General features: G+C 42.4%; 1 protein-coding gene across 1 annotated transcript in view; it reads left to right on the top strand.

The window, feature by feature from the left end:
- Positions 1-24,997, top strand: part of LOC130284679 (serine protease 27-like) — a 58,494-nt gene extending 33,497 nt beyond the window's left edge. The window contains exons 2-6 of the mRNA XM_056535304.1: positions 19,369-19,596; positions 19,709-19,880; positions 20,694-20,968; positions 22,021-22,190; positions 24,439-24,997. Coding sequence (XP_056391279.1) covers positions 19,554-19,596; positions 19,709-19,880; positions 20,694-20,968; positions 22,021-22,190; positions 24,439-24,819 — 1,041 coding nt within the window. The 5' untranslated portion in view covers positions 19,369-19,553 and the 3' untranslated portion in view covers positions 24,820-24,997. The remainder of the gene's footprint in view (positions 1-19,368; positions 19,597-19,708; positions 19,881-20,693; positions 20,969-22,020; positions 22,191-24,438) is intronic.
- The last annotated feature ends 1,236 nt before the right edge of the window (positions 24,998-26,233 follow it).

Raw genomic sequence — 26,233 nt, 5'->3', positions numbered from 1 at the left:
GGCGTGAAGACTTTCTGGATACATTGTATATAGTGACCGGGGGTGAAGACTTTCTGGATACATTGTATATAGTGACCGGGGGTGAAGACTTTCTGGATACATTGTATATAGTGATCGAGGGTGAAGACTTTCTGGATACATTGTATATAGTGACTGGGGGTGAAGACTTTCTGGATACATTGTATATAGTGATCGAGGGTGAAGACTTTCTGGATACATTGTATATAGTGACCGGGGGTGAAGACTTTCTGGATACATTGTATATAGTGATCGAGGGTGAAGACTTTCTGGATACATTGTATATAGTGACCGGGGGTGAAGACTTTCTGGATACATTGTATATAGTGATCGAGGGTGAAGACTTTCTGGATACATTGGATATAGTGACCGGGGGGGGGGGGGGGGGGGGGAAGGCTTTCTGGATACATTGTATATAGTGACCAGGGGTGAAGACTTTCTGGATACATTGTATATAGTGACCGGGGGTGAAGACTTTCTGGATACATTGTATATAGTGATCGAGTGTGAAGACTTTCTGGATACATTGTATATAGTGACCGGGGGTGAAGACTTTCTGGATACATTGTATATAGTGACCGGGGGGTGAAGACGTTCTGGATACATTGTATATCGTGATCGAGAGTGAAGACTTTCTGGATACATTGTATACAGTGACCGGGGGTGAAGACTTTCTGGATACATTGTATATAGTGACCGGGGGTGAAGACTTTCTGGATACATTGTATATAGTGACCGGGGGTGAAGACTTTCTGGATACATTGTATATAGTGATCGGTGGTGAAGACTTTCTGGATACATTGTATATAGTGACCGGGGGTGAAGACTTTCTGGATACATTGTATATAGTGGCCGGGGGTGAAGACTTTCTGGATACATTGTATATAGTGACCAGGGGTGAAGACTTTCTGGATACATTGTATATAGTGACTGGGGGTGAAGACTTCCTGGATACATTGTATATAGTGACTGGGGGTGAAGACTTTCTGGATACATTGTATATAGTGATCGAGGGTGAAGACTTTCTGGATACATTGTATATAGTGACCAGGGGTGAAGACTTTCTGGATACATTGTATATAGTGATCGAGGGTGAAGACTTTCTGGATACATTGTATATAGTGACCGGGGGGGGGAGGCTTTCTGGATACATTGTAAATAGTGACCGGGGTGTGAAGATTTTCTGGATACATTGTATATAGTGACCGGGGGTGAAGACTTTCTGGATACATTGTATATAGTGACCGGGGGTGAAGACTTTCTGGACACTGTATATAGTGACTGGGGGTAAAGACTTTCTGGATACATTGTATATAGTGACCGGGGGTGAAGACTTTCTGGATACATTGTATATAGTGGCCGGGGGTGAAGACTTTCTGGATACATTGTATATAGTGACCGGGCGTGAAGACTTTCTGGATACATTGTATAAAGTGATCGAGTGTGAAGACTTTCTGGATACATTGTATATAGTGACCGGGGGTGAAGACGTTCTGGATACATTGTATATAGTGGCCGGGGGTGAAGACTTTCTGGATACATTGTATATAGTGATCGAGGGTGAAGACTTTCTGGATACATTGTATATAGTGACCGGGGGTGAAGACTTTCTGGATACATTGTATATAGTGATCGAGGGTGAAGACTTTCTGGATACATTGGATATAGTGACCGGGGGGGGGGGAGGCTTTCTGGATACATTGTAAATAGTGACCGGGGTGTGAAGATTTTCTGGATACATTGTATATAGTGACCGGGGGTGAAGACTTTCTGGGTACATTGTATATAGTGACTGGGGGTGAAGACTTCCTGGATACATTGTATATAGTGACTGGGGGTGAAGACTTTCTGGATACATTGTATATAGTGGCCGGGGGTGAAGACTTTCTGGATACATTGTATATAGTGGCCGGGGGTGAAGACTTTCTGGATACATTGTATATAGTGATCGAGGGTGAAGACTTTCTGGATACATTGTATATAGTGACCAGGGGTGAAGACTTTCTGGATACATTGTATATAGTGATCGAGGGTGAAGACTTTCTGGATACATTGGATATAGTGACCGGGGGGGGGGAAGGCTTTCTGGATACATTGTATATAGTGACCAGGGGGTGAAGACTTTCTGGATACATTGTATATAGTGACCGGGGGTGAAGACTTTCTGAACACATTGTATATAGTGACTGGGGGTGAAGACTTTCTGGATACATTGTATATAGTGACCGGGGGTGAAGACTTTCTGGATACATTGTATATAGTGATCGAGGGTGAAGACTTTCTTGATACATTGTATATAGTGACCGGGGGTGAAGACTTTCTGGATACATTGTATATAGTGACCGGGCGTGAAGACTTTCTGGATACATTGTATATAGTGACCGGGGGTGAAGACTTTCTGGATACATTGTATATAGTGACCGGGGGTGAAGACTTTCTGGATACATTGTATATAGTGATCGAGGGTGAAGACTTTCTGGATACATTGTATATAGTGACTGGGGGTGAAGACTTTCTGGATACATTGTATATAGTGATCGAGGGTGAAGACTTTCTGGATACATTGTATATAGTGACCGGGGGTGAAGACTTTCTGGATACATTGTATATAGTGATCGAGGGTGAAGACTTTCTGGATACATTGTATATAGTGACCGGGGGTGAAGACTTTCTGGATACATTGTATATAGTGATCGAGGGTGAAGACTTTCTGGATACATTGGATATAGTGACCGGGGGGGGGGGAAGGCTTTCTGTATACATTGTATATAGTGACCAGGGGGTGAAGACTTTCTGGATACATTGTATATAGTGACCGGGGGTGAAGACTTTCTGGACACATTGTATATAGTGACTGGGGGTGAAGACTTTCTGGATACATTGTATATAGTGACCGGGGGTGAAGACTTTCTGGATACATTGTATATAGTGATCGAGGGTGAAGACTTTCTTGATACATTGTATAAAGTGATCGAGTGTGAAGACTTTCTGGATACATTGTATATAGTGACTGGGGGTGAAGACGTTCTGGATACATTGTATATAGTGATGGAGAGTGAAGACTTTCTGGATACATTGTATATAGTGACCGGGGGTGAAGACTTTCTGGATACATTGTATATAGTGACCGGGGGTGAAGACTTTCTGGATACATTGTATATAGTGATCGAGGGTGAAGACTTTCTTGATACATTGTATATAGTGATCGGGGGTGAAGACTTTCTGGATACATTGTATATAGTGACCGGGGGTGAAGACTTTCTGGATACATTGTATATAGTGGCCGGGGGTGAAGACTTTCTGGATACATTGTATATAGTGACCGGGCGTGAAGACTTTCTGGATACATTGTATAAAGTGATCGAGTGTGAAGACTTTCTGGATACATTGTATATAGTGACCGGGGGTGAAGACGTTCTGGATACATTGTATATAGTGATGGAGAGTGAAGACTTTCTGGATACATTGTATATAGTGACCGGGGGTGAAGACTTTCTGGATACATTGTATATAGTGACCGGGGGTGAAGACTTTCTGGATACATTGTATATAGTGATCGGGGGTGAAGACTTTCTGGATACATTGTATATAGTGACCGGGGGTGAAGACTTTCTGGATACATTGTATATAGTGGCCGGGGGTGAAGACTTTCTGGATACATTGTATATAGTGACCAGGGGTGAAGACTTTCTGGGTACATTGTATATAGTGACTGGGGGTGAAGACTTCCTGGATACATTGTATATAGTGACTGGGGGTGAAGACTTTCTGGATACATTGTATATAGTGGCCGGGGGTGAAGACTTTCTGGATACATTGTATATAGTGGCCGGGGGTGAAGACTTTCTGGATACATTGTATATAGTGATCGAGGGTGAAGACTTTCTGGATACATTGTATATAGTGATCAGGGGTGAAGACTTTCTGGATACATTGTATATAGTGATCGAGGGTGAAGACTTTCTGGATACATTGGATATAGTGACCGGGGGGGGGGGGGGGGGGCTTTCTGGATACATTGTATATAGTGACCAGGGGGTGAAGACTTTCTGGATACATTGTATATAGTGACCGGGGGTGAAGACTTTCTGGACACATTGTATATAGTGACTGGGGGTGAAGACTTTCTGGATACATTGTATATAGTGACCGGGGGTGAAGACTTTCTGGATACATTGTATATAGTGATCAAGGGTGAAGACTTTCTTGATACATTGTATATAGTGACCGGGGGTGAAGACTTTCTGGATACATTGTATATAGTGACCGGGCGTGAAGACTTTCTGGATACATTGTATATAGTGACCGGGGGTGAAGACTTTCTGGATACATTGTATATAGTGACCGGGGGTGAAGACTTTCTGGATACATTGTATATAGTGATCGAGGGTGAAGACTTTCTGGATACATTGTATATAGTGACTGGGGGTGAAGACTTTCTGGATACATTGTATATAGTGATCGAGGGTGAAGACTTTCTGGATACATTGTATATAGTGACCGGGGGTGAAGACTTTCTGGATACATTGTATATAGTGATCGAGGGTGAAGACTTTCTGGATACATTGTATATAGTGACCGGGGGTGAAGACTTTCTGGATACATTGTATATAGTGATCGAGGGTGAAGACTTTCTGGATACATTGGATATAGTGACCGGGGGGGGGGGGAAGGCTTTCTGGATACATTGTATATAGTGACCAGGGGGTGAAGACTTTCTGGATACATTGTATATAGTGACCGGGGGTGAAGACTTTCTGGACACATTGTATATAGTGACTGGGGGTGAAGACTTTCTGGATACATTGTATATAGTGACCGGGGGTGAAGACTTTCTGGATACATTGTATATAGTGATCGAGGGTGAAGACTTTCTTGATACATTGTATAAAGTGATCGAGTGTGAAGACTTTCTGGATACATTGTATATAGTGACCGGGGGTGAAGACGTTCTGGATACATTGTATATAGTGATGGAGAGTGAAGACTTTCTGGATACATTGTATATAGTGACCGGGGGTGAAGACTTTCTGGATACATTGTATATAGTGACCGGGGGTGAAGACTTTCTGGATACATTGTATATAGTGATCGGGGGTGAAGACTTTCTGGATACATTGTATATAGTGACCGGGGGTGAAGACTTTCTGGATACATTGCATATAGTGGCCGGGGGTGAAGACTTTCTGGATACATTGTATATAGTGACCAGGGGTGAAGACTTTCTGGGTACATTGTATATAGTGACTGGGGGTGAAGACTTCCTGGATACATTGTATATAGTGACTGGGGGTGAAGACTTTCTGGATACATTGTATATAGTGGCCGGGGGTGAAGACTTTCTGGATCCATTGTATATAGTGGCCGGGGGTGAAGACTTTCTGGATACATTGTATATAGTGATCGAGGGTGAAGACTTTCTGGATACATTGTATATAGTGACCAGGGGGTGAAGGACTTTCTGGGATACATTGTATATAGTGATCGAGGGTGAAGACTTTCTGGATACATTGTATATAGTGACCGGGCGTGAAGACTTTCTGGATACATTGTATATAGTGACCGGGGGTGAAGACTTTCTGGATACATTGTATATAGTGACCGGGGGTGAAGACTTTCTGGATACATTGTATATAGTGATCGAGGGTGAAGACTTTCTGGATACATTGTATATAGTGACTTGGGGTGAAGACTTTCTGGATACATTGTATATAGTGATCGAGGGTGAAGACTTTCTGGATACATTGTATATAGTGACCCGGGGGTGAAGACTTTCTGGATACATTGTATATAGTGATCGAGGGTGAAGACTTTCTGGATACATTGTATATAGTGACCGGGGGTGAAGACTTTCTGGATACATTGTATATAGTGATCGAGGGTGAAGACTTTCTGGATACATTGGATATAGTGACCGGGGGGGGGGGGGAAGGCTTTCTGGATACATTGTATATAGTGACCAGGGGGTGAAGACTTTCTGGATACATTGTATATAGTGGCCGGGGGTGAAGACTTTCTGGATACATTGTATATAGTGACCAGGGGTGAAGACTTTCTGGGTACATTGTATATAGTGACTGGGGGTGAAGACTTCCTGGATACATTGTATATAGTGACTGGGGGTGAAGACTTTCTGGATACATTGTATATAGTGGCCGGGGGTGAAGACTTTCTGGATACATTGTATATAGTGGCCGGGGGTGAAGACTTTCTGGATACATTGTATATAGTGATCGAGGGTGAAGACTTTCTGGATACATTGTATATAGTGACCAGGGGTGAAGACTTTCTGGATACATTGTATATAGTGATCGAGGGTGAAGACTTTCTGGATACATTGGATATAGTGACCGGGGGGGGGGAAAGGCTTTCTGGATACATTGTATATAGTGACCAGGGGGTGAAGACTTTCTGGATACATTGTATATAGTGACCGGGGGTGAAGACTTTCTGGACACATTGTATATAGTGACTGGGGGTGAAGACTTTCTGGATACATTGTATATAGTGACCGGGGGTGAAGACTTTCTGGATACATTGTATATAGTGATCGAGGGTGAAGACTTTCTTGATACATTGTATATAGTGACCGGGGGTGAAGACTTTCTGGATACATTGTATATAGTGACCGGGCGTGAAGACTTTCTGGATACATTGTATATAGTGACCGGGGGTGAAGACTTTCTGGATACATTGTATATAGTGACCGGGGGTGAAGACTTTCTGGATACATTGTATATAGTGATCGAGGGTGAAGACTTTCTGGATACATTGTATATAGTGACTGGGGGTGAAGACTTTCTGGATACATTGTATATAGTGATCGAGGGTGAAGACTTTCTGGATACATTGTATATAGTGACCGGGGGTGAAGACTTTCTGGATACATTGTATATAGTGATCGAGGGTGAAGACTTTCTGGATACATTGTATATAGTGACCGGGGGTGAAGACTTTCTGGATACATTGTATATAGTGATCGAGGGTGAAGACTTTCTGGATACATTGGATATAGTGACCGGGGGGGGGGGGGGGAAGGCTTTCTGGATACATTGTATATAGTGACCAGGGGGTGAAGACTTTCTGGATACATTGTATATAGTGACCGGGGGTGAAGACTTTCTGGACACATTGTATATAGTGACTGGGGGTGAAGACTTTCTGGATACATTGTATATAGTGACCGGGGGTGAAGACTTTCTGGATACATTGTATATAGTGATCGAGGGTGAAGACTTTCTTGATACATTGTATATAGTGACCGGGGGTGAAGACTTTCTGGATACATTGTATATAGTGACCGGGCGTGAAGACTTTCTGGATACATTGTATATAGTGACCGGGCGTGAAGACTTTCTGGATACATTGTATATAGTGACCGGGGGTGAAGACTTTCTGGATACATTGTATATAGTGATCGAGGGTGAAGACTTTCTGGATACATTGTATATAGTGACTGGGGGTGAAGACTTTCTGGATACATTGTATATAGTGATCGAGGGTGAAGACTTTCTGGATACATTGTATATAGTGACCGGGGGTGAAGTCTTTCTGGATACATTGTATATAGTGATCGAGGGTGAAGACTTTCTGGATACATTGTATATAGTGATCGAGGGTGAAGACTTTCTGGATACATTGTATATAGTGACCGGGGGTGAAGACTTTCTGGATACATTGTATATAGTGACCGGGCGTGAAGACTTTCTGGATACATTGTATATAGTGATCGAGGGTGAAGACTTTCTGGATACATTGTATATAGTGACCGGGGGTGAAGACTTTCTGGATACATTGTATATAGTGATCGAGGGTGAAGACTTTCTGGATACATTGTATATAGTGATCGAGGGTGAAGACTTTCTGGATACATTGTATATAGTGACCGGGGGTGAAGACTTTCTGGATACATTGTATATAGTGACCGGGGGTGAAGACTTTCTGGATACATTGTATATAGTGATCGAGGGTGAAGACTTTCTGGATACATTGTATATAGTGACCGGGGGTGAAGACTTTCTGGATACATTGTATATAGTGATCGAGGGTGAAGACTTTCTGGATACATTGTATATAGTGACCGGGGGTGAAGACTTTCTGGATACATTGTATATAGTGATCGAGGGTGAAGACTTTCTTGATACATTGTATATAGTGACCGGGGGGGTGAAGACTTTCTGGATACATTGTATATAGTGACCGGGGGTGAAGACTTTCTGGATACATTATATACCAATATATTCTTTATTTTACCTGTTTTGGTCTTAGTCTTTAGGATATTAACAAAAAAAAAAAAAAAAAAAAACTTAAGAGTTATTTCTGCACATCGTCATTCATTGGTCCTAAACTATACGCTATGGGGGAGATTTATCAAAACCTGTCCAGAGGAAAAGTTGCCCAGTTGCCCATAGCAACCAATCAGATCACTACTTTCATTTTTAACAAGACCTCTGCAAAACGAAAGAAGTGATCTGATTGGTTGTTATGGGCAACTCAGCAACTTTTCCTTTGCACCGGTTTTGATACATGTCGCCCTATGTGTTTACTGGTAACATAATGGCGGCGTCTGTATCTGCTGTGTACATGTCAGGATCGGGTTGGATCGCTTCAATATCTCATCAGGATGAATAGGACCCTCCCTGCTTTGTGTTGTGAGAAATACATGATTAGCCAGTATTGATGCGATAATGTGAACAGGGCATCGACCGGTAGAGACCTTTCCACCGGGGGAAACACCGCTCACTATTTACTAACAAATGCTATAGAGATGATGATGAGGACCACAGCATGAAATCCACCAGACATGCACTGCAGACATCAGGAGACGAGATCATCCTTGTCTGGAAGGGTAACCAATGGAATAACAAGAAGTCATTGACACTTTGAACTACAGTGACCCCCCGACCTACGATGGCCCCGACATACGATCATTTCAGCATACGATCACTCTCAGAGACCATCGCATGGTGAAGGCAGCATCAACATACGATGCTTTTGTATGTCGGGGCCATCGCATAAACGGCTATCCTACAGCGCAGACTGCTTCACCTGCTGCCACCGGATAGCCGTTTACGGTGCCCTGTGCCGACGATCACTTACCTGTCCTCGGGGCTCCGGCGTGTACTCTTCGGGATCCCGTCCATCGCCAGCGCTCTCCATCGTCATCATCACGTCGCCGCGCATGCCGTCCCGTCATCCAATAGGAGCAGCGTGCGCAGCGACGTGATGGCGGCGACGGAGAGCGCGGATGCCGGGGAAGCAGCGTCGGGGACTCCCCGGGGACGCGGCGACAGCGATGGAGGGCAACATCCAGGGCAGCGGAGACGAGCGGTCCGGAGCAGCGGGGACAGGTGAGTACAACTTCCTCGTCTACAACCTGCGGACCTCCAGATGTTGCCGTTGGCTGTCCAGGCATGCTGGGTGTTGTAGTTTTGCAACATCTGGAGGTCCACAGGTTGTAGAACACTGTCCTATACTTTACATTGCACGGATCCCTCAACATACGGTGGTTTCAACAAGCGATGGTCCATTTGGAACGGATCACCATCGTATGTTGAGGGACCACTGTATAATCAACTCAACATTAAATTGACTTATGAAGTTGGTCGTGAAAAAATGGACTTTCTGGATATCTCGTTTGGAGAGGATGATCAGGGCCATATACAATCAGGGTATATATATATATATATATATATATATATATCCCTATATATACAATCGGATCTTTTCAGAAAGCCGACAGCCACCAATTCATTATTAGTGATGAGCAGCAGGGGCCATATTCGAATTCGCGATATTTCATGAATATATTGGCAATTATTCATCCTATGTTAGTGAACTTTGCATATTCGCTATGTTCGTTCTCTTTTTGTTCCATGAAAAATTTGCCTAGAAATTTGCATAAAAATTTGCCTGTAAAAAAAAAAACGCATATTCGTCATTACGGATATATAGCACTATATTCTAAATATTTACGAAAATGTGAAGTGCCGATATTCGCGATAAAAATTCACATTACGAATATTCGTGCTCAACACTATTCATTGTTACACGCACAGTCTTTTCACCCCTACAATTTGATCGATGTTGTCCCAAAAGGGCAGTTTTTACGGTTGCGCCACATTTGTTCCACAGATAACGATTTTGAAGCTCGGGCTGTTGATCTCTTTGACAGATTCAGAGAAAGAGGATATAAGGAACAATGGATAGACTCCTATGGGATAACAATGATTAGTATAAGAGATCAGTGTGTCCAGTGTTATAGTCCCTATGGGATAATAATGATCAGTATAAGAGATCAGTGTGTGCAATGTTATAGTCTCCTATGGGATAACAATGATCAGTATAAGAGATCAGTGTGTGCAGTGTTATTGTCTCCTATGGGATAACAATGATCAGTATAAGAGATCAGTGTGTGCAGTGTTATAGTCCCTATGGGATAATAATGATCAGTATAAGAGATCAGTGTGTGCGGTGTTATAGTCTCCTATGGGATAACAATGATCAGTATAAGAGATCAGTGTGTGCAGTGTTATAGTCCCCTATGGGATAACAATGATCAGTATAAGAGATCAGTGTGTGCAGTGTTATGGTCTCCTATGGGATAACAATGATCAGTATAAGAGATCAGTGTGTGCAGTGTTATAGTCCCTATGGGAAAATAATGATCAGTATAAGAGATCAGTGTGTGCAGTGTTATAGTCTCCTATGGGATAACTATGATCAGTATAAGAGATCAGTGTGTGCAGTGTTATAGTCTCCAATGGGATAACAATGATCAGTATAAGAGATCAGTGTGTGCAGTGTTATGGTCTCCTATGGGAGCTATAACACTGCAACAAAAAAAAAAAGTGGAAAAAAAAGTGAATAAAGGTCATTTAACCCATTCCCTAATAAAGGTTTGAATCACCCCCTTTTCCCATAAAAAAAAAAAACAGTGTAAATAAAAATAAAAATATATGGTATCGCCGCGTGCGGAAATGTCCGAATTATAAAAATATATCGTTAATTAAACCACGCGGTCAATGGTGTACACGTAAAAAAAAATCCAAAGTCCAAAACAGTGCGATCAATAAGTCCTATCAATGCAAAAATGGTACCGCTAAAAACTTCAGATCACAGCGCAAAAAATTATCCCTCATACCGCCCCATACACGGAAAAATAAAAAAGTTATAGGGGTCAGAAGATGACATTTTTAAACGTATAAATTTTCCTGCATGTAGTTATGATTTTTTCCAGAAGTACGACAAAATCAAACCTATATAAGTAGGGTATCATTTTAACCGTATGGACCTACAGAATAAAGATAAGGGGTCATTTTTACCGAAAAATATACTACGTAGAAACGGAAGCCCCCAAAATGTACAAAATGGCGTTTTTTTTTTTCAATTTTGTCTCACAATGATTTTTTTGTTCCGTTTCGCCGTAGATTTTTGGGTAAAATGACTGATGTCATTACAAAGTAGAATTGGTGGCGCAAAAAATAAGCAATCATATGGATATTTAGGTGCAAAATTGAAAGAGTTATGATGTTTTAAAGGTAAGGAGGAAAAAACAAAAATGCAAAAACAGAAAAACCCCGGGTCCTTAAGGGGTTAAAATGGACAGAGATGTCAGCAGAGAGCACTGTGGTCATGATGTCAGCAGAGAGCTCTGTGTTCCAAAAAGAAAATAATTATCTCTGTAGTATTCAGCAGCTAATAAGTACTGGAAGGGAAATGATTTTTTAATAGAAGTAATTTACAAATCTGATTAACTTTCTGACACCAGTTGATAAAGAAAAACAAAAATGTTTTCCACCGGAGTACCCCTTTAAAGTTCACTTTTATCCTCCATATCGTGTCCTGATCGGACAGCACCATGTGAGCCGGTTATCTTCACTGAAGCCCATCCTTTCTAATCCCTAATATCTGTACTGACCATGGCTTCTTTAATCCTAGTGGACCGCGACACTTTGAAATTACCCATAGGACCACTTGTAGTACGAGTGGGGTTATTTATCATGTGACCTGCCCATGTGGCCTCATCTATATTGGTATGACTCCGCATAAGGACTAGAGAACATGTTCTTGGCTTTATTGCTGCTAAGGAAGAAGAGGATCCGTCAAGATTAACCACGATTCCACGACATTTTAAACAGTATAATGAATGTGATCCCCGGGGCCTGATGGTAAGGGGCATTGCCAAAGTATTTATGGGTGTCCGGTGTGGTAAAATACGCTTAGCGCAGTTAGAAACCTGGTGGATTTTACCGCTCAAAAACTCCTTGTCCCGACGGTCTTAAAGGGGTACTCCGCTGCTCAACGTTTGGAACAAACTGTTCCGAACGCTGGAGCCGGAAGCTCGTGACGTCGTAGCCCCGCCCCCTCAGTGCAAGTCTATGGGAGGGGGCGTGAAAGCCACCTATTGGCTTTTCCCCACTATAAATATGTACCCCCTCTGTGGTTTGGACACGCCCCCTGACAAAGTTCAGATGCGAAATGTGCATTGGGGTGTAGGTGTTCTGGTCTACAAATCGGGTACATGCAGGTATTGGTATTTTTGCCCATTTCCCTGACTACATTACATGTACTATGTTGCTGCTGTTGGGATTGTGCATTATATTTATCTTGTACTGTATACTTTGCACTGCTGCATCTTTACTTATACCTGTGTTCTCTGTAATTGTTCATTTATGTGTGTCTATACCTCTCTGTTTTTAGAGTTTTTATGTATATGCATTTTACCTTAAAGGGTCACTCTCATTAAAAATGTTTTTGCTATTGCACTCCTTATGGTAAATTAAAAATATTTCTAATATACTTTGTTTAAAAAAAATGTTTTCTATGTTTTATTTGTGCTCAAAAAAGCTCCAGAGCACATTTTCCCCCAACTCATACACAGACTTTGGACCAAAGTCCAAACACAGGAAGTGCCGCCTGGAGTGCTGAGGTGGGGGGGGGGGTGTCCAGCCTCATCCAATCATAGCTCCTCTCACACATAACTGCCATATGCTGTTGGTTGGACACCCCCCCCCCCCCCCCCCTCAGCACTCCAGGCGGCACTTCCTGTGTTTGGACTTTGGTCCAAAGTCTGTGTATGAGTTAGGGGAAAATGTGCTCTGGAGCTTTTTTAGGCACAAATAAAACATAGAAAACTTCTTTTTTTTTTTTAAACAAAGTATATTAGAAATATTTTTCATTTACCATAAGGAGTGCAATAGCAAAAAATAGTTTTAATGAGAGTGACCATTTAATAAAGATCATGTTTGTTTGAGTATTTAGTGTTTTTCTGGTACCTTCTTTTTTGGTTGTACATACATCAGGAAATACAAAAGAAAATACACCATAAAATACACACAAAATACAGCATGACAAAAAAACAATACAAAATGTGATTTACAGCAAACATACATAAAATACATCAGAAAATACAAAATGTAACATGAAATACACCAGACATACACGACATACATCAGAAAATACAATAGAAAATAAAGCATAAAATTCACACAAAATACATAAAATATTGCATGAAATACATTACAAAATGTAACATGAAAACAACAAACAAACAAAAAACATGGATAAAATACATCAGGAAATACAAAAGAAAATACAGCATGAAATACATACAAAATGCAACATAAAATACACAGAATAAATAGCAAAATACATGAGAAACAATTAATTTACTAACAGTGGAGCGTAATTTTCTTTGAGTTTTTTTCCCCGACATTTCTTTCCCCCACGACAAAAATGATGTTTTGCTTTGTCTGCTTTGCCAGAGCTCAAATTCACCAAATTTTATTTGGGAGCATTTGAAAATATGACTTGCCCCTTTCCAGTGGCCATGCCCCCTTTTATGGCAACCCTGCTCCTCTTTGTGAATGAAAATGGAGTGATATCGGATTATTTTTTTGGTCGCTGATTTAGACAAATTTCAAATGCAAAACCTGAAGAAAAAAAAAAGTAAATGACCCCCAAAATGTAACATGAAATACAAAACTGAATACAACATTGGCCTCATGTACTAAGGCTTTTCCAGTAGATTTTGTAGGGTTTTTGTGTCGCATTTGTCGTGTGCCAGAAGTTCCAACAAAAAATCCCAAAAACCTTTCCTAACTCTTCACTTTACTCTGAAAACCCTACAAAGGGGCGTTTCCATCAGGGAAAAGGGGCGTGTCTCCAAAAAAAATACCACTTTTTCAAAAGAAATGTACAAATTTGAGCTCCGGAAAACCCGACAGCTCAAAACAGGTGTAAAAATAGCAAAATGTAGGGAAAATGGTCAAAAACAAGATACAATAGTAAATACTGTGGAAAATACCTGTCAGAAACAAAAAGCAACAAAGAAAACTCCACTCTTAGTAAATGAGGCCCATAATTTAAAGGGGTACTCCGGCCCTAATACATCTTATCCCCCTATCCAAAGGACGGCCGTCACACCCCCTCCCATAGACTTGCATTGAGAGGGTGGGGTGTGACGTCACAATACTCCGTCCCCGTGGTCATCACGCTTCATACTCAGATCCTACGCCGCGGAGAGCTCACAAAGGTGGGTGTCGAATGAAAGATTGTGGGTGTCCACAGCGGCGGGACCCCCGTGATCATACATCTTATCCCCTATCCTTAGCATACCCATCGTCAATTGTTGGAAAGGTGCCACCAGCAAAATTCTGGACTGATCTCCTCGATCAATGTGATTTTTTTTATTCATGTGACCATCCACACAATGATTAATGGTTTAATGAATTCAGATCAGCAGGCCATGCAAAAAAATTAAACATGGCTGACCACATTTCCATTGCTGTTTTAAAAGTTTGTTTATCAATATCAGATATTATGGCAACATTTATCTTGTGTGATCAGCTTAAAGGGGTTATCCAGGAACCTAAAAAAAAAAAATAGATTAAGTACTCCGCATGGTGTGGATTGTAGTTACATAGTCCCCCCTGATTTTTTCTGCCACCATTTACTGCTTTCCAATGTTCCATCCTCCTCGGCCCATTGCTCCATTTTCTCTCTGCTCCTTCCACCTGAACACCCTATTAAAAGTGCCTTTTTATAAAACAAAGATGGCACTCACCAAGAAGCAAAACACATTTTCTCTTACTCAAACAGCATAAGTTCAAGATGCAGATGGCCGACGGGCCATTTCACGCCACTCAGGGTGCTGAGAGGTCAGGAGTAAGCACCCTGCATGGTGTGAAACAGCCCGTCATCCATCTGCATCCTGGACTTATTCTGTCTGGCTATTAACGTAGGGTGTGAATATCTGCAGTGCTGACTGAATCTTCCTTATTGCCTATTAAGAGTAGGGTCAAACGTAACGGATTCACAGCGTATATTATGCTGCATATCCGCTGATGACCTGACCGTATAGTGTGCTTCCTGTGGATTTCCCCTCTGAACAGATACACATGGCTCTGCGAATCGCCAGGCGCACACATGCACGCACAGTGTACTCAAGGTCATCTCGGCCGCTCCCCCTGCTCCCTGATCTAGGCCGAGAGTGGCCACCATGACTGAGAGTGCACTGTGCATGTGCGCGTGGCAACTAGCTGGTCCATGTGTGTTTGCTCGTGGTGGCGGACCGCAGCAATGAGCAGTAAGGCACAGCAGGAGGCAAACTATAGAGTAGGGTCATCGACGAATCCAAAGTGTAAAATGCGCTGCGGATCTGTTGCATGTGATCTTACCCCAAAAGTACATTTCCCGGCTGTTAAACTTCTGCACCGTGCCTATTATGTCCCTACATGCTTATACACAATATATCCATCGGTTGCCCCTGAATGCTTTAGGGGTTGTCTAGTCCCAGGAACAATGGGTCACATTTGGTGGCAATGTCCTAGGGTTACCGCCCTCTGGAGGTCCGTAGTTGAAGTGATACGCTCCATATTACATATACGTTGGCCTTTGAACCTCGCAACTTGTCTGTTGGGAGATAGACCATCACATGTTAGATGTGCCCCTTTTAAATTGGCCTAATTTATAATGCTAGCCACTAGAATTCATATTGCCTCCAGATGGCGGTCTCCCCTGCTCTCCTTCTCTGCTGTAGTGGATAGGATCAACTCCATAATGCTATCAGAAAAAATGGCCGCGGTGAGGGAGGATAGGCTGGACCTGTTCTACAAAATCTGGCAACCATGGCTAGACTCCCCCCATACTGTAGATGTGTCATTCTATTTGCGTTTGTAGTCTGTGCGACTTCCCCTATGCTCTTATGGGTCCTACTTGCCCAGACGGATACTGTGGACAGTGATAATTGTGGATGCTTGCCATATGATGAGATCTCTATTATGCTTTGGTTCCCTTCATACCCCTTTATATTGGTGTAAACCATGCCCTTTCCCCTTGTTTTTTATTCCCTGTTTGATTTTTCTGTACATCTTTTTATATATACTGTTGTCACACTTGATGGTATCCTGTACAGGATTACACATTGAGAAGCTTGTACCTTGTTTCTTATGTCTCAATAAAATATTTTGTTGGATACTAAAAGTACATTTCCCAGCAGGCCTCACAGCCAAGACCTTTAGAAGTGTGGCATGGCTTGCCGGTATGATGTCAGAAGGAGGCGTGTCTTGATGAACTATTAAATAGAAAGGGGTGGTTTAGTTGGATACTGTTAGAATGGAGGGGGGGGGGGTTGGGGGTCTGACAACAGAGAAGGGGCGTGGCTTACAAGTCAAGAGCATTAAAAGACACTACAAAGTGTCACATGATCTGGACACAGGATGCCAGGGTTTTCTTCACTTCCTGCCTGTCACAGTATATTCCAAAATTGAAAACGTAGCATAGCAATATACAGGTAATAAGTGTATATTACAATAATGTTGCTTTGGCCTTAAGGGGACAAAGTATGAATATTTTTTGCTAACCAGAGTGCCCCTTTAAGGGTGGGTTCACACTAGGATTTCACTCATCGGCTGCCGGATCCGGTTGGGTGGAGCAAAAATTCATTTCAATGAGCCGATAGGAGTCAAACGGGGACTCCATTTGGCACATTTTTGCCCTGTATTTAGTTTTGTGACCGAACCGAAAACTGCGGCATACCAAGGTTTTAGGTCCCGTCAGAAAACCGGATACGGGGAAAAAATGAGCTGTCCGGAGTTTCCACTTGACTCCTATCAGCTCATTGAAATGAATTAGATACAGGCCGGGTAGAGTAAAATTGTTGTTTGAACCCACCCTAAGACCTATAAAGAAATAATGGCCCTGTGCCAAGCACCCAAATCTTCTTTGATTAAAAAAGACTTGCGCCTTTTTGCGCCAAAGACAAAAAGTTAACACTTTCCCATTCCAGTGGGTTCTCGAGATGTTTACATTGTTCAAGGAAACGCATTAAAACGTCTGTCCGGATAGACCCCCGAGGATCTCCATCACCTGGGGCTAATAGATACGATGGAGATGTAATGCCCAAACAGGTTCTGTGAGGACTTGAAGAGATACGGGAGAGAAATTCAGAGAAAGAAGAGAAAAGAAGAACAAGGGCGGCACATGTGATGTTAACCCCTAAGATGCTGGAGTGCTGGAATTTTAATAGAAGGTGCTCACCTTATGGTGCGACACTATGAGCCCAGCACAAATATGTTCAAAAACACAACCCTTAAAGGGGTTCTCTGCCAGAAAACATCTTATGCCCTCTCCAAAGAATAGGGGATAAGATGTCTGATCCCGGGGGTCCCACCACTAGGGACCCCCGCGATCTCCGGGCCGGCAGTGGCAGCGTCCGAAACACAGAATCTTGGAGCTTCTGTGTTCACTACATCACACCAGGCCCCCTCCATTCATGTCTATGGGAGGGAGCGTACCCATCACGCCTCCTCCCATAGACATGAATGGAGGGGGCGTGGTGGCTGTAGTCGCCAGTCATCCGGCACAGAGCGGAGTTTGCTCCGTGCACCAGATGACTGGAGTGCTGCAACAGAGATCGCATCTTGGTAATAGACATAGGGTAGGGTCAAGGCAGGGTTAACCTTTCACTTGTGTATGGGTTTTGTGCAACTGGTATCATTGGTGCATGAAATAAAGGAGTATTCTCAGAATAGAAGTAATGCTTACATAAAATATACACAAAACATCAGGTGCCAGTACACAGTGATGTGGCCTATGTACACCCTAAACTACCAGTAAGTAATTTAAACCCCTTTCTCTCTCTCTGTACTGTCCCTTTCCGAATGTAGGCATGTAATATTATGCCCAAAAAATTATTACAAAAATACATATCCTAGGGACTACTGGTGTCCCAGAATAATAGTCTATATGTAGAAAATTCCAACGTGTTTCCCCCTTGGACATTAGAGTTCATCAGAGGACAGCTTTTGCTCATGATGGGTGAAGGATGACCCAATCAAGATACAATGAATTGATCCCTCCTGGTGTCATGTGACAAGTCTCCTGGACAGTAAATCATCAGAAGAATGCTGGATCCTCTGAAGAAAATGGTGCAGACCAACAAAACTCAGGGGCTATTGTTATAGATGTAGCCATGTGGTTTCACGGTAAGCACTATTTTCTCCAGGGGATCTGATCTCATTGTTACATATCTGGTGGGGGTATTCGCAAATATTAAAGAATTAGAGTTCCCCAAATATATGAAATTTTTTGTCTTATCATTCGACCATTTATACCAAGAGGTCAAGTCTTGGGGAAAAATGTGTGGGAACTCAAGATTTCCACTCAAGGACTCTAGTCCATCCCTCTTTGGTGGCCCCAACCTATCCCTCCTACCCATTTAGAAAAGGGAAACAAAACAGATCTATAAGCTGGAGGAAATCACCAATTGGGGACCATGTGGATGTGTGATGGGTCATCATTAAGAGTTGTGTTCCCATTAATACCAGACATGCCTTTTTATCATGACAATTATACTTTTATGACACTGATTTGTCCTTCCATCTTCTTGATCTACCCCCTTATCCTCTTCTCATTCTTCTCTAGCCTTTAGGGCCTCAATACCAGGATACACCCACAAGGCACCTTGGTTCTTTTATCTTTTCACTGCAAAGAGATGACTGAATGGACTACATGCCCATACTGAATTGTCCCTTAGCTCAATAGGTATTCTATGCAAATTGTAATTCTGGTTGAAAAATGAATTGAATAAATAACCAAAAGCAAACAGTACAGAATAACAAAAAGATATACAAAACTTTTGCAACATTTTTCATGTTTTAAAACATTGTGATAGAATTGATTCCAAACTTCCCGGAGCCGTAATTCTAAACAATATATAATGGGGTAGAGTCATAAAAACGAACGGAATGCCTGAACTTTAGCAAATTTCTACCAAATTTTGCCAAAATTCTCATCTTTCTTTATTGACTTATAAGTGACACATATCAATTGTTAACTTCTCTGCAGTGCAAGATGTCCAGATGACAGGTGGGCTTGAAGTCCACCCCCCACCCACAGAGCAAGAACCAGTCGGGCAACTTTAGGGCTCTATATAAGTCATGCTATCACCCTGATGAAGTAAACAAGATATTACCATTCGCCATTAGGATACAGATCAGCAAGAAGACAACCCTGGCCATCACAGCTGCATCATGAAGAAGCTTCTTGTGCTCCTCACACTTTTCTCACAGCATGGTAAGAACCTCACCACCACCTAAGCCAACATCCAATGGAAAAAGTTTGGTAATTTTTGGGCCATTTGTTTGGTAATTTTGCTATATCCTGTTTTTTTGTGATTTTTCTTTAGATGGTGCAGCTTGTGGAAGACCAATAATATTACAAAGAATCGTAGGAGGAGAAGATTCGGAAATTGGAAAATGGCCATGGCAGATCAGCCTGCAGATGGGAGGTTCTCCCGTGTGCGGCGGGACGCTTGTCGCCAACTCCTGGGTGTTGACAGCGGCTCATTGCTTTGTGAAGTAAGTTTTTTTTTCATTTATTTTTTTTTATTTAAAACTTCTATATAACTAAATTCTATGGATTATAGACATACTGTGAAAAAATAATAAGATATAGAGGATGTGTTCTCAAGAAAAAGTCAAATTTAGTCTTCACAGATTGATGGAAAATTTGTTTCCTCCATGACAGACCATGACTGAGAGAGTCTTCTTCATCTGTCAGGTTATAAGTAGTCCCTTATTGATGATGTGACCAAAAGGAATGGTTCCTGTCCCTGTGCTATAGCTCCTGGCTCTCAGCAATCACCTTAGTTATATCAATAAAATGAGAACTCCAGCCACAATTAACTTAGCCTCTATCCAGAGGGGTCCCATTCTGGAGTCAGAGTCCTGTTCCAGAGATCGTGGGGGGGTCCCAATGGCCGGACCCTCTGCGATATCCGGAATGGGGCCCCAGCTCTCTCAGTGAGGAGCACATGTAGTCTACCGGTAGACGGTATGTGCCCAATTAATTTGCATGAAAGCAGCAATGATGCTCGAGTGCTGTACTCTTCGGAGCTCCCATAGAAATGAATAGAGCGTTTGCCGTCTACTGCACACATTCCTCACTGAGATCCGGGTTCTGTTCTGGATATCGCAGAAGGTCCCAGTGGTCGACCTCTGCCCCCGCATCCCGCGATCAGCTACTTAGCCCTTATCCTGTGTATATGGGATGAGTTAATTGCGGCCCGAGTTCTCCTTTAACCTAAAATCCATTGCAGAGTTACAAGCCAAAGACGTGCCAGCATATCTCAGGACATTGAGTGACACATTTTCTTATCACACCTCTTGCAGGCCGATAAATACCAAACACTACACCATGTACTTTGGCGTTCATCAGCTATTGGGCCTGCAGCAGCCTGGAATTGAGGTCAGAGCAGCAAAAAAAATCATAATACACCCCGACTTTACAGACGAAGGATCTGGCAGAGACATTGCCCTGGTGCAGCTGGAGAAACCGATCGATTTTACCCCCTCTATACTTCCCATCTGTCTACCATCTGCGTCTATGAACCTTTCAGAGGGAACCACGTGCTGGGCAACAGGATGGGGTGAAGTCAATGATGGGGGTAAGACCATTCATGGATTATAATTTACAGATATGACAATGAAGAAAGGAAGGAAAGAGTGGCACTCACCAATTCCAAGCTAATAATCTTTTAAAAAACACTCACAACAAGATTACAGTAGGATATGGTACAGATGGCAGGGGCGTTCAGGAGAATGCCCCTGCCATCTGTATCATATCCTGCTGTAATCTTGTCGTGTGTGCCTTTTAAGAAGAATAAAGATTATTTGCCTGGACTTGGTGAGTGCCACTCTTTAAAGAAGATGTCCAGCAGTAATAAACTTATCCCCTGATGGCGGGGGTCCGACCACCGCGATCTCCAGTATGGGCCCCGGCTCGGCCTTGGCTCAGTTCCTGTGTGGGACGTTTCTCGCACAGCAGGTCGGCTGGTCGAAACATGCCCCCTCCATTTATCTCTATGGGAGAGGTGGAGACATGTTTGTGTGTCTCTGCCTCTACCATAGAAATGAATGGAGGGGCGTGTTTCAACCAGTTTGTGTCCTGGGTATAAAACATGCTCTAACAGAGTAGAGCTGGGAAAGAGCCGAGGCCATGTACGGAAGATTACAGGGGTCCCAGCGGTCGGACCTCCACGATCAGACACTTATCCCCTATTCTGCAGATAGGGGATAAGTTTATTACTGCTGGACATCTTCTTTAATTTCTTCCTTCGTTGTCATATCCGCAACCCTGCCTAGTTGAGCACCACCTATTTGGCTTGCCAATGTTGATCGAGTGCGGCTATCCCGTTGTCATATTGAATGTGAACTCTAGCTGATGCTAGATTTTTCCTTCTTGGCTATATGGATTATGATTTAGAATCAGGGTATATAGATGAATGGTGACCGGCACATGGAGTTGTGGTCATCTAAACGTGTGGAGGACTACCTCCCAACATGTTACTATGAAGAGTCATCCGGGCATAAAGATTTAATATGTCACAATTATAATGTAACTAAACTGGTTAGGTTGGATACTATGTAGTTTTTTTTCTCTATGGGGGGTTCATCATAATTTCATCTTGGTTGTAATGTGGACTTCCTCTCCTTACAGAGCCACTGGCCAAACCTAAGACTCTCCAGGAGGTCCAGCTCGCTCTGATAGACAATAAGAACTGTGAATCCATGTACCAGACCAGCTTGGGCTATAACCCCAATTTCAAGCTAATCAAAAATGACATGATGTGTGCCGGATACAAGGAAGGAAAGAAAGATACATGCCAGGTAGGTAGAGTTCCACAACTACTGTACGACTATTACCTTCTCAGAATATGGAAAATTGGACCATGTTTGCCAAATATAGTGTATGGTCCTATGTTAGCCATTTTATTTTACGATATTAGAATTGAGAAAAAAAACAGGTCTCTAAATAATTCTGATAAACATTGGCCATTGGGCTTAGGGTTGTATAAATATAACAAAGAAGCGATCTTCTCCTACCCTTATCTCCGGCAGTTGTCACTCCATACTCCCGATCCCCACTCTTCTTCCTGGTTCCAGTGATGCATCGTCCCCACAAGAACTGCCTGCTCACTCAACCACCGGCTGAGGTGGGACACCGCTGTGACCAGGAAGCTGGCTAAGCTGGTCAGTTCTTGCAGGAACGGTTCATCACCAAAACCAAGAAGAAGCGGTGACAAGTGGGAACATTTTCACTCATTCCAAAGAGGGTGATACGTTTGGGATATTTGACTCTTTTTAGGGATTCAAACCATGACTCAAAAATACTTGGGCTTTAGGAACCATAATAAAGTGTTTTCTGGAAGGAAATGATGAAGGGCCCATCGGTAATTCAAATAATTTGCTTTACTAGAGATTTATTTAATTCCCACAGTAGAAGGAGACATACTGCACAAGAGCTCCACACATACCCAAATAATTCTGGGAATAAAAAAAATTGTTTAAACAGTAGGCAACCCCTCAAAGTTAGCATCAGTTACCTGATACAAAGATGAAAAATAATAATAATAAAAACTGGATCGTGCTTCAATTATAGTATGAAAATGTAAATTTATTACACAATTTAAAATATATCATTTTTTAAATCAGTATATCCTCAAAGCACAAGGCCCTGTGTATCAGGTAACTGATGCTAACTTTGAGGGGTTGGCTACTGTTTAAACAATTTTTCTGCTACTTTCTAACACCAGGTGTAGGTGTACAGCCATCTTACCTCGGTTAGCTAATTGTGAGCTGCACATCCCCAATTTTTTTTTTACCTAATTCTGGGAATGTTTATGGTACCACATGATTCGACATTTGTTTTCTGACTCATATTTTATTTCCTTTATATAGAAGAATTTATCTTGTGATGATGTTTTTCTTCGACTCTCCTCTAAGGTTTCTACTTTTTGGTATAAGTAAAAGGGGTACTCCACCCCAAAGGATAGGGGATAAAATGTCTGAACGGGAGGGGTCCCACCACTGGGGACCTCCGTGATCTCGGCTTCTGCACCCCAGACATCCGGTGCATGGAGCGAACATGACTGACAATATGGGGCGGAGGCTTGTGACATCACAGTCACACCCCCGCTCGTGATGTCACGGCCATGCCCCTTCAATGCAAGTCTCCTATAGACTTGCATTGAGGCAGCGTGGCCGTGACATCACGAGCGGTGCATGGTTGTAACGTCACAAGCCTCAAGAGCTGCACCCGACGCTCTAAACGAATGCCAGGTGCAGCAGGGAGATCGTGGAGGTCCCCAGCAGCAGAACTCCCGCGATCAGGCATCTTATCCCCCATCCTTTGGATAAGGTAAAAGATGTCTAGGGGAGAAGTACCCCTTTAAATGTATGTCCAATATCTGCTTATCAAGACTTGCCCTGAGACTAAAGCATTCTGGGGACGTATTTGCAGAAGTTCCATAGATTCGCATTTGTCTTGAGGTCAGAATCTGCTGATAAATTTGATCAGATATTCAATCGGACGTACGGTTTAAAGGGTATCTTTCATCAAAAAAACTTTTGATATATTATAGATTAATGTATGCAGAATAACTTTCCAATAGCATGTTATTAAAAAATATGCTTCTTTCTATTTAATTTTCCACTTTGAAAAAGTGACCACTAGGGGTCTCCCTACCAGTCCTTTTTTATAGATTTCAGACTCATGCAGGAGTCCTAAATCTCAGACTGTATCCGGAACACACACAAACTCAGCACTGCTCACTGCCAGGGAGCAATGTTGCGCTTGTCTGTATCCCGGATACAGTCTGAGATTTAGGACTCCTGCATGAGTCTGAAATCTATAAACAAAAAAAGGACTGGTAGGGAGACCCTAGTGGTCATTTTTTCAAAGTGGAAAATTAAATCGAAAGAAGCATATTTTTTAATAACCTGCTATTGGAAAGTTATTCTGCATACATTAATCTATAATATATCAAACGTTTTTTTGATGAAAGGTACCCTTTAAAGAAAAATCTCCCAGAATATCAACAATATTTTTTACAAAAATTTTACTTGACATTTATAGGGTGACTCCGGTGGACCCCTTGTCTGCAGTGTCAATGGTGTCTGGGTCCAGATGGGAATTATCAGCTGGGGTGTTGGATGTGCCGAGCCCAGTCAGCCTGGAATCTACACAAGTGTCCAATATTACCTGCCCTGGATTCAGACATTTGTTACATCCCTGGAGAAGATTGATGATCTGGAGAATGTTTACCTAGTGCAAAAGGTCGACACATCTCCAAACAACAGCAACCATAGTGATATTTTATTTGACCCAAACTATGTGGAGAGCGGTAACAGTACTGAGCCCAAGATGCAATTTCTGGTCGGCAATGGAGCCCCCATGAATTTGTGGTCAATGACCAATTCCATGCTTATCCTCTTGGGTCTCATGCTTCATCTGTAGTTCAACCAACTTCACCACCACTAGAACCACCGCTGCCACTACTTTATTGGAAGGACGGAACTCTTAACCATGATGGTCTTCATAAGTCTATACTTACATGTTGTCTAGACCCTACATGATCTCCACCACATTATCCACCGCTATCTAAAGGACGAGACTCTTCACCATGATGGTCTTCATAAGTCTATAATTATATGTAGTCTAGACCCTACGTGATCTCCACCACATTATCCACCGCTATCTAAAGGACAAAACTCTTCACCATGATGGTCTTCATAAGTCTATACTTACATGTTGTCTAGACCCTACATGATCTCCACCACATTATCCACCGCTATCTAAAGGACGAGACTCTTCACCATGATAGTCTTCATAAGTCTATAATTATATGTTGTCTAGACCCTACATGATCTCCACCACTGTAATCGCCGCTATCTAATGGACGGGACTCTTAGCTATGATATTCTTCATAACGAAAAATTGGCTACACAAAAAACAATACAAACAACCTTTATTATTATTTTTTTCTATATTGTTATATGTGTAGCCAATTTTTTGTAGGTTTGTGGATTGGCAGTGCTGGACTATATGTTTTGATAGAATTTCTTCATAAGTCTACATGTTGTATTACCTAGATCCTACATGATCTAAACCACTGGAAATCCTTGAATTTTAGGATTTTTGAACGGTTCGAAGTCTGTAAAGTCTAAAAAGACTCGGCATACTCTGTACATACTTCTTCTAGCATCTAAGTATTTAAAGGGGTACTCTGCCTCTAGACATCTTATCCTCTATCCAAAGAATAGATAAGATGAGGTGTTTGATTGTTGTTGTCCCACAGCAGGGGGCCCCCGCGATCTCCCTGCTGCACCCGGCATTTATGTAGAGCGTCGGGTGTAGCGTCGGAGGCTCACAATGTCACGGTCATGCCCCCTCAATGCAAGTCTATGGGAGGGGGTGTGACAGCCACCATGCCCCTCCCATAGACTTGCATTGAGGGGACTGAGTCGTGATCTCATGAGCAGCGTTTGACCATGATGTTACAAGTCTCCGCCCCCACATCGCCAGTCATCCAGCACGGAGCAAAGTTTGCTCCGTGCACCGGATGTCTGGGGTGCCGCAGCCGAGATAGCGGGGGTCCCCAGTGGTGGACCCCCCACGATCAGACATCTTATCCCCTATCCTTTGGATAGGGGATAAGATGTCTAGGGGCGGAGTACCACTTTAAAACCCAGTAAGGCGACACAATAATACTATGTATATGAAATGTATATAACGTCCTGTCATATCATGAGTCTGTGATTTTGTCAGATATAAGATTCTTATTTGCGTTGTAATTTTTTGTAAATAAATGTTTTTTTTTAATATAAGACATTTGTGATGGGGATTTGTTTCTTCTCATTCATATTGGATC

Source organism: Hyla sarda, chromosome 8 (assembly GCF_029499605.1).
Source record: "Hyla sarda isolate aHylSar1 chromosome 8, aHylSar1.hap1, whole genome shotgun sequence".
Taxonomy (NCBI): Eukaryota; Metazoa; Chordata; class Amphibia; order Anura; family Hylidae; genus Hyla; species Hyla sarda.
This window is presented reverse-complemented; position numbering and strand designations above follow the sequence as displayed.